Source organism: Oncorhynchus keta, chromosome 1 (assembly GCF_023373465.1).
Source record: "Oncorhynchus keta strain PuntledgeMale-10-30-2019 chromosome 1, Oket_V2, whole genome shotgun sequence".
NCBI lineage: Eukaryota > Metazoa > Chordata > Actinopteri > Salmoniformes > Salmonidae > Oncorhynchus > Oncorhynchus keta.
In genome coordinates this window covers 13659775-13669812 of record NC_068421.1, presented here as the reverse complement: position 1 = coordinate 13669812, position 10038 = coordinate 13659775, and the positions used below count along the sequence as shown (strand labels likewise).

General features: G+C 42.4%; 1 protein-coding gene across 2 annotated transcripts; it reads left to right on the top strand.

The window, feature by feature from the left end:
• The first annotated feature begins 2612 nt into the window (after positions 1 to 2612).
• LOC118390599 (short transient receptor potential channel 2) lies at positions 2613 to 9530 on the top strand. Of its 2 annotated transcripts, XM_035781407.2 has the most exons (13): positions 2613 to 2797; positions 3043 to 3735; positions 4054 to 4254; positions 4383 to 4547; positions 4820 to 4994; positions 5298 to 5498; positions 5667 to 5829; positions 5972 to 6064; positions 6140 to 6332; positions 6466 to 6593; positions 6695 to 6755; positions 6851 to 6983; positions 7120 to 9530. In XM_035781407.2, exons 1-13 carry the CDS (start codon positions 2783 to 2785, stop codon positions 7380 to 7382), a joined length of 2484 nt encoding a protein of 827 aa, XP_035637300.1. In that variant the 5' UTR covers positions 2613 to 2782; the 3' UTR covers positions 7383 to 9530. The 2 variants fall into 2 exon arrangements, with proteins under 2 accessions (XP_035637300.1, XP_035637233.1); XM_035781340.2 differs by having other exon boundaries at positions 5972 to 6332.
• Positions 9531 to 10038: the final 508 nt, after the last annotated feature.

The window sequence follows — 10038 nt, the reverse complement described above, 5'->3', positions numbered from 1 at the left end:
TCTTGATGCTGTAGTGTTTGATAGTGTCTTGATGCTGTAGTGTTTGATAGTGTCTTGATGCTGTAGTGTTTGATAGTGTCTTGATGCTGTAGTGTTTGATAGTGTCTTGATGCTGTAGTGTTTGTCCTTCATGTTCTAATCCGTTAATGTTACCCCTTCCTTGTGTTTTATGTAACAAATAATTATTTTAAAATTTAAAAAAGGTATTTGATTTAACTTTTTTTTACCTTTATTTAACTAGGCATGTCAGTTAAGAACAAATTCTTATTTTCAATGACGGCCTAGGAACAGTGGGTTAACTGTCTGTTCAGGGGCAGAACGACAGATTTGTACCTTGTCAGCTTGGGGGTTTGAACTTGCAAACTTCCGGTTACTAGTCCAACGCTCTAAACACTAGGCTACCCATAGTTTTTAACAAAAGACAATTCTCTGTTCATTGGCTGATCACTCCCAACCCAGAGGAATTCACACCCAGTTGACAACTTTTAAATGGTGGAAGCCCTCAATGGCAATGTCTATGTCACGACTTCCGCCGAAGTCGGTCCCTCTCCTTGTTCGGGTGGCGTTCGGCGGTCGACATCACTGGCCTTCTAGCCATCGCTGATCCACTTTTCATTTTCCATTTGTTTTGTCCTTGTCTTACACACCTGGTTACGATTACTTGTTCATTATTTAACCCTCTGTTCCCCCATGTTTGTTTGTGAGGGATTGTATTGCGGTCAGTTATTGTGGCAGATTCTGACCAACATTGTTACACTCCTCGTTTAGGGAATGACCGGACCAAGGTGCAGCGTGGTAGGCGTACATTTAATTTTTATTGATCACACCAAAAGCAAAATAACAATGACAAAAACGAAGGTGCACAGTTCTGTAAGGCAAAATAAACTATACAGAAAACAAGTTCCCACAAAACCCAAAAGGAAAATGACAACTTATATATGATCCCCAATCAGAGATAACGATAGAGAGCTGCCTCTGATTGGGAACCATACTCAACCAAAAACACAAAGAAATAGAAAACATAGATTTTCCCACCCGAGTCATACCCTGACATTACCAAACATAGAGCATAATAAGGATCTCTAAGGTCAGGGCTTGACAAACATTGAGCATTTTAGAGAGGACCAGCGGAGATGAATGCAAATATAATTTCTAAAATGTATCTGGAATAGAAGGTTCATCAAAATGATGCATGGTTCTCTTTTTATTGCTACTTTCCCACTATGTTTTGGTAGTGGCATATTTAGTGGGGTGGTAAGGAATTCAGGTAAATATTTCAAATATGCAATACAAAGTGTGTGAGTAGTATACACTAAGTATACACAACATTAAAAACACCTGCTCTTTCCATGACAGACTGACCAGGTGAATACAGCTGAAAGCTATGATCCCTTATTGATGTTAATTGTTAAATCCACTTCCATCAGTTGAGATGAAGGGGAGGAGACAAGTTAAAGAAGGATGTTTAAGCCTTGAGACATGGATTGTGAATGTGTGCTATTCAGAGGGTCAATGGGCAACACCAAAAAATGTAAGTGCCTTTGAAAGAGGTATGGTAGCAGGTGCCAGGCAGTTTGTGTCAAAGGACTGCAATGTTGCTGGGTTTTTCACACTCAACAGTTTCCCGTTTACCTTGTAGAGTCGATGCCCCGACGAATTGAGTCTGTTCTGAGGGCAAAGGGAGAGAGGGGTGGGTGGAACGTTTAATTTACACAGAACGAAAACAGAATTAAAAATACAAAATTCTCTGAATTCCAGAACCCTCCTCCACAACACCCCCACTCTCTCCTCACATACTTTGTGCCCCCTCTTAAATAATGGCTGTATGACGCCTCTGTGTCAGACATTTCCCTCCATAAAAAGGGATTATCATAAACGGTCTAGCCTAGTTGTTTGTTACGAACATTGCTATCTGACTTAACTATTCTACCAATAGTCACGTCAAACATGATTTGTACATTATTAGTCATATAAACAAACAAACGCCAGTTTGGTTCCCAGTTATATAGTAATGTTTGTATTTATTTTGGGAAAACGCAAACCTGTCTCCACTCACCATATCTGTGAGTTTCCTCTGCCATATCTGTGTGTTTCCTCTGCCATATCTGTGTGAGCGCGCCGGTCAAGTGCATGGCTTTTATGCACAGGTTTCGTGCCTCTCATTAATTGGTTCCTGCTGTTTTCATTGTCTATCAGAAATGTTCATTTTTATATCTTTATACTTTTTACTTTAAATGATTTTATATCGAGGTATACTCTGCACATAGCCTATTGTTGGAGACGGTCACTTTGTTGATGGACCATAGTTGTAAAATCCATGTGAACATCGGTCGATAACCTACATTAGGCTATAAGCAACAAGGCCATAGGCCCTTTGTGGGATCTTAAAGTGTCTACATTGTTGATACACCACAGATACCCATTTCCAGGTCTGAGATCAGAATTAAAATGATGTAGAAACATTGAAGAGAAATGAGACACTGTACAAATCCTAAAACCTCGATGAGATGCTCTGTGATAATTGGTGTACTCCTCTTGGGAGGTGCCTGTTACTGGTTGTTGTGTTGCGTTAACGTGCTCTGGTGCTGATCTACACAGAGGTAAAAGCAGAAGCAGGCAACACAGAGGCAACAGGTCTCTGCTCTGACTGTCTGGAGCATTAGGTCTCAGTCTGTTCTCCTCAAGTACGACTTAGCGACCAGTCTTATATGGACTTACATTATGCATTACAGATGAAGGATCTTGACAAGGAGGATTTCATTTGTTTTCCCTGCTAACCAACATGGACAATATTACGGTAAGACTTCCTATGCTCTAATATTGCTGTACCGTTTTATGTAAACAAACCTTTGGGTTAACACTTTGAATGTTTGAATAACTGATTACTCTGATATATATAGCCTACTATGAGATAAAAACAACAACTATTGTAGTTACTATAATATATAAATGCCGAAAGTATTACTGAGTAAAATTGTGGTTCATAACACAATATTCTGTATAATTGTATTCAATTACTGTACATGTTAAATCCTCTCTCAGCCAGACCAATGGCAGGCGATTGTGAACAAAAAGCTTAATTTCCCCCCGGAGCTGATAGCAGCCATTCAGGAAGACAACGCAATTCTGGTGGGCAGCCTGCTGTCCACAGGGGATGGCATCATCCGCCAGCTGGATGAGTCTGAGGACCGTCTGTGGAGAGAAGCCCTGAACCTGTCCATCCGCATGGGCAATGAGGACACTTTCTCCGCTCTGATGCTGGGCGTCAAGTTTGACTTTAGGCAGATCTACGAGGCGCTGCTGGTGGCGGTGGACACCAACCAGCCCCGGGTGGTCAAGAGGCTCCTGGACCGCCTGGACCAGGAAAAGGGCAACAAGATGGATGTGCGCTCATTCTCCATGGCCATATTTGACCACTCCATCGATGACTCCCAGTTTGCCCCCGGAGTGACCCCGCTGACCCTGGCCTGTCAGAAGGACCTGTATGACATTGTCACCATGTTGACTAAGAAGGGTCATGCCATCCCTCTGCCTCACTCTATCTCCTGTACCTGTCTGGAGTGCAGGAACGGCCGTCAGTATGACCTGCTGAAGTTCTCTCTGTCTCGTATCAACACCTACCGGGGCATGGCCAGCCGGGCATACCTCTCCATCACCACAGAGGATGCCATGCTCAGTGCCTTCAGACTCAGTCGGGAGCTACGCATGCTCTCCAAGAAAGAACCTGAATTTAAGGTATGAGTTAATTGATGTTGTGGGTAAATGACAACGTAGTACAATATTATTTACAGTTTTTTACCCTTATTTTACCAGGTAAGTTGACTGAGAACACATTCTCATTCTCAACACCCTAGGGAATAGTTACAGGTGGGAGGAAGGGGGATGAATGAGCCAATTTGTTGGTAACATTTTAACATCAAGGTAAAGTAAATCAAATATGAATGTTAGCTCACATGAAGTCAAGGAAAGGAAGAACGAAGGCTCACATATCTAAACGTCTGCTGGTGTATCTAGTTGTTTCAGTCTCTGTATGTCTCTGTTTGTGTTCCTCAGCCCCAGTACCTGAGCCTGGAAGAACTGTGTCAGGAGTTCGCAGTGGAGATGCTGGCCATGTGTCGCAACCAGAGTGAGGTCACAACGGTCCTGAACATCTGTGATGACGATAATGAAGATGAACTGGACGAGCAGACCTTTGAGGAGGGGATTCCAACCCTGTCACGCCTACGCCTTGCAGTCAATTACAATCAAAAACTGGTAACTACTTTACCTACCCCATACCACCTGTATTGTACTCAAACTAAATGATCTTCAAACGAATAAAAATATAAACTTTTATAACATGTGAGCATGTGTTACTTTCACAGTTATTTCTCCTCTTCTAGTTTGTGAGTCATCCCATCTGCCAGCAAGTGCTGTCGTCCATTTGGTGTGGAAACATCCCAGGGTGGCGGGGCAGCAAGACGGTCTGGAAGCTCACGGTGTCTCTTGGGATCTTCTTCACCATGCCTCTCCTCTGTATGATCTACTGGGTCGCTCCCAAGTCCAAGGTGAGCTAAGAGTAGGGTCTGGATTCAATCCATATGACAGAAGTTTTGCGGAAGTTCCGAGTTTATAGCTCAATTTAAATTTAAAGACAATGTTCCTGTGTTTGCGGAGACTGCATTCACGGTTAACACTGCATATGTCGGCACAATCGGAAATTGTCTTGACGTTTTAACGCGGATCTTCCACGATACTTCCCCCAATATTGATTGAATCCAGCCCTAGCGTAAAATACATTTTTTCAGATGTGTTGTAAGGATTTGTGTTTCTATTTCAGATTGGAAAGACTTTGAAGATACCTGTGATCAAATTCCTGCTGCACTCTGCCTCCTACCTGTGGTTCATCATCGCCCTTCTAGCTGAGTCTATTTTCATGGAGCTGTACCGCGATGAGTTCGCATCCCGGCAGCAAAACATCCTCTACAACTCCCTTCATATGATCTGGGTGGTCGGTAGGTCTATGTTATGTTGTAATTCTTTACTATCGATTCATCAATCTCTCATACCACAAACTCTTTACAAACTCTTTGTAAATATAGGCTCCTTTATACACTGAGTGTACAAACATTAAGAACACCTGCTATTTATATGAAATAGACTGACCAGGTGGATCCAGGTCCACTTCAATCGGTGTAGATGAAGGGAAGGAGACAGGTTAAAGAAGGATTTTTAAAGCCTTGAGACAATTGAGACATGGATTGCATATGTGTGCCATTCAGAGAAAATATGGGAACGACATGATCCTTCCCCTCTAGGTTTCTTCTGGAGTGAGTGTAAGAATGTGTGGGCGGAGGGTCTGAGGGGTTACATCGTGGACTGGTCCAACATTCTGGACATGATAGTACTCAGCATGTACTTGGCCTCCTTCGTTCTGAGAGTCCTCATCATGGCAATTGGTCATTTTGTTTGCCAAGACCAAGACTTGGTTGAGAAGTGTGCCTACTTCACCCAAACAGGTGAGCTGTACATACCAACAAGACGTCGGTATTGTATATTATATTTAATTACGTATCATACAACTCAATATCCTGTTACTGCATATGATCACCTAAAGTACACTATTGGCTTTAATCGTACTGATCTTTATGAATCTTCATGTATGGCTATTTCCTGTCTTATTGCAGTGCGGGATGAATGGTGGCAGGAGGACCCTCAGCTGATCTCAGAGATTCTGTTCGCTGTGACCAGCATGCTCAGCTTCACCCGACTGGCCTACATCCTGCCTGCCCATGAGTCTCTGGGTACTCTACAGATCTCCATTGGTATAATGATAGATGACATGATGAGGTAAGACAAGGATACGTTGGAACACTTTGTATTTCGAAACGACACTCCAGAAAGTAATGCACAAATATATAAATGAACTTAATGTTGTACAGTTCAAATAACTACAACACAAATACAACACTTCTTCCCTCTTCTCCTTTAGGTTCATGTTTGTCTTGATGATCATTGGAACAGCTTTTCTCTGTGGACTGAATAATATCTACGTGCCCTACGCAACTTCTCCACATCTTGGACGGTATGACAGTTGTAATCTTCCAAACCTACAGAGCTCTATGCATTCATTCCTATTGCACTTTTCCTTTGGTTTCAGATTCAATGAAACCTTCAGCTTTCTCTTCTGGACCATGTTTGGTGCATCTAATCAAGGCTATGTGGACATGCCAGATTTTGTCCTGGCTCAGTTTGTAGGCAGGGTCCTGTATGGGGTCTTCACTCTCGTCATTGTCATTATCCTGCTCAATATGCTTATCGCCATGATCACTAATTCATTCCAGAAGATAGAGGTATAAAATAATCATCTTGCTTCGCAAATCAATATATCAAACATGTTAATAACATGATACATGTGAGGGAAACTTATTATAAAAACATTTTAACAATGTCCTCTTTGACTGCCATCCTTTTGGTTCCTGTCAGGATGATGCTGATGTTGAATGGAAGTTTGCTCGTTCAAAGCTCTACTTGAGTTACTTCAGAGAGGGCTCCACTATACCTGTACCCTTCAACCTCGTCCCCTCTCCAAAGGCCTTGTTCTACTTACTGAGGTAGGCTGGCCACTGACTGCAACACCGGTCTCTGTAACAAGCTTTAAACAGTGGAATTTGTCATCAAACCGTTCGGCAAGTGTTTTTTTCCTTTGTAATAGGAGCTTTTTCTGTTGCTGCAACCGAAAGAAGATTCCAGACTATCCTCCTATTGCCTCTATGGTGGGTTCTAGATATATATACATTTTTTTTACCAACCTTACTACACAGAAGCATAATCACTTCAGACTCATACGTTTTTTCCTTTACACTTCCAGTCCAACAGTACAATGAACAACAGTGGAGAGGCAGGGATGGACCGAGTGTCATATCGCCTGCAGGTGGTCAAGGCTCTGGTACAGCGCTACATAGAAGCAGCCCGCAGGGAGTTTGGAGAGGCGGCACGTAAAGGTAGAGGGACTAAATGTGCCCACAGTAAAGCATGTGTTAGCCCTATACAGGTACCTTGACCTAAAGTCCAGAACAGTGACTGCTACATATGGTTCTTTGTGTTTCTATCTCTCATGGAGTTTTTCTTTTTAAACAGATGTGGGGAACAGGATCACAGAGCTGAACAAGGGGGTGGGGAGACTTCACTCTGATATGAAGAAGTTCTATCAGAACCTGCCGAACAGCAAGTCCTTTGACTCAAAGGGCGATGGAGGCAACTTCCTGGGCAAGTACATAAAAGGAGCAAAGAACAACTTTAAGAACTTTGATAAAAATGAGGCAATGGGGAATAGCCCAGACCTGTTACGAGTCAATCTGCACCTCGTAGGGGTGGTGGAGGAGGGGAAGAAAGAGGAGTAGAAAACAGAAATGATCCCAGGAGGTGTTTACAGAGAAAAACACCCCCACAAACAACAGTGAGAGCTCCCCAGACATCAGCCCTGAGTCCCATAGTGGGCAGGAGTTCCTGGAGAGAGAAACAGAGAGTACCTGCACACAGGGACAGCATCATGTAGTGATGTAATCCCTGCCTGATAGCTTTCTGTAAATATTCACAACAGCTATGCTTGCTTATTATGTAAGTTGCCTAACATTATGTGAGAAATCTACTACTCCTACATATTTTGTCTGATTATGTGTGTCATAACAATGTAGCAATGTTTATGAAAAAGCATGTTTATGAGTAGAAAAAAATAACCAAATAATTGCATGGATAACCTGATGATCAGTTTAAAATGTAGTAATTATGTTTACTGTACCATAACATGTCTATATAGAGAACTCTTGTATGAAAAAACGTGGTAACACTTTATTTGACACCCAGTGTCATAACACGCTATGTCATAAAATGTCATAACAGCTGACAAAACTTGTCATAACCTGTCATGACCTGTCACAACACTGTCATGACCCATATATTTACACCTGTTGTAAGATATATAGCATTACGTCGTCTTCTTTACGTCGTCTTCATTACGTCGTCTTCTTTACGTCGTCTTCATTACGTCATCTTTTTTCATTATTTTTAAAATAATTTGTAGAACATATCACACTGTTATGAAGCATTATGACCATACTGTGTCTCTTTACTTGGACTAGGAAAATACACTTTATGACACTGTTATGAAGCATTATGACATCATAACCATATAAGCAAGATGGGCCCTTATATCAGTCATCATTCAAAAAGAGGTGGTTTTGTCCTGCTCCTGAAATCTAACATGCCTGACATCAATGTGTGAACAATTGCAATGATAATATATGGTGAAGTTCAGAAAATGTTATAAAACATAAATACACTGTTGACAAGTAGACTGTGGTGTAGTGGGTTTTGACACTCTTGTGTAGGTGTCATAACCAGCCATAGAATAACGCAATTTATGTCACAACAGGTCTAAATATATGAGCACTGACAGTGTTATGACCATATTATAACAGGTTTTGTCAGCTGTTATGACATGTTATGACACTGGGTGTCAAGAAAAGTGTAACCGAAAACATGTGGTACAGAGTAATGTAGACAAAGTAATGCAGAGAGTAATGCAGACAGAATAATATAGACAGAGTAATGCAGAAAGAATAATATAGACCGAGTAATATAGACAGAGTAATGCAGAAAGGAATGCAGACAAAGTAATGCAGACAGAATAATATAGATAGAGTAATGCAGACAGCGTAACGTACTGCCTGCTTTTGAGTGTATGGGGAGATCGGACTGTGACGTTACCACACAGTAAAACAGACTACAATGTTACCCATCCAGCTCATGACTCAGTCATTTCATGTTGTTTCAATTAGAAGGGTAACTGTGTGCTTTCCAGGCTCCAGTGTGTCTGTGTACAGGTGTCAGCTTGCTGTTCACCTGCTGTTTGTTCCAGGCCTGGTGAACCCCTGGGGCGTGACCAGTCATTCATTACCAGGAGCCCTGGAGCCCAGAGGCCAAGAGCACGGTCCTCTATGGGCCTGGGAAATGACTATGTTCAGGGACACCACGGTATTAGTCACTCCCCACCCCCTGAATGATCTGTTCTATACTGGAGCCCAGAGGCTAAGAGCACGGTCCTCTATGGGCCTGGGAAATGACTATGTTCAGGGACACCACGGTATTAGTCACTCCCCACCCCCTGAATGATCTGTTCTACACTGGAGCCCAGAGGCTAAGAGCACGGTCCTCTATGGGCCTGGGAAATGACTATGTTCAGGGACACCACGGTATTAGTCACTCCCCACCCCCTGAATGATCTGTTCTACACTGGAGCCCAGAGGCTAAGAGCACGGTCCTCTATGGGCCTGGGAAATGACTATGTTCAGGGACACCACGGTATTAGTCACTCCCCACCCCCTGAATGATCTGTTCTACACTGGAGCCCAGAGGCCAAGAGCACGGTCCTCTATGGGCCTGGGAAATGACTATGTTCAGGAACACCACGGTATTAGTCACTCCCCACCCCCTGAATGATTTGTTCTACACTGGAGCCCCAGTCAATAAAAAAACTATGATTTGTCAAATCAGTTTGCTTTATTGATACACCTCAATCAAAAGAAAGTTATGTAAACCATGATCATACAGTACATAGGAATGCATTTATACATTACATTTTGGACATTGTACTATCTTCATTCCAGATAAAACAAAGATAAAAACACAAAATACAATTTATCTTTAGCTATAAAAACAAAATCTGTAAAATGAGAATACAATCTGTGAAAAAACTTGCTTCCTGGGAGTTGCTCCTGATACAGTCATCTTCCTCATAGTTTTGATAGGCTGATGGGCTTCCTGGTCCTAGGGATGATAAGACATGATAGGTTGATGGTATAAAGACACAGGACGAGACCCAAATGCAGACACAGGAGGCAGATGGTTCAAGTCTCTGATATTCATTAATAGACAAGGGGCAGGCAAGAGGCAGGTCGAGGACAGGCAGAAGTTCGTAAACCAGGACAGAGTCAGATGGGTACAGGACGGTAGAAAGGCTCGAGGTCAAGGAAGGCAGAAAAGGTCGTAACCGGGAGG

Coding starts and splice junctions, on each gene's coding strand:
- LOC118390599 (XM_035781340.2), top strand. Junction 3,736..4,053: donor AGAAAGAACCTGAATTTAAG/GTATGAGTTAAT, acceptor TGTGTTCCTCAG/CCCCAGTACCTGAGCCTGGA. Junction 6,984..7,119: donor TGGAGAGGCGGCACGTAAAG/GTAGAGGGACTA, acceptor CTTTTTAAACAG/ATGTGGGGAACAGGATCACA.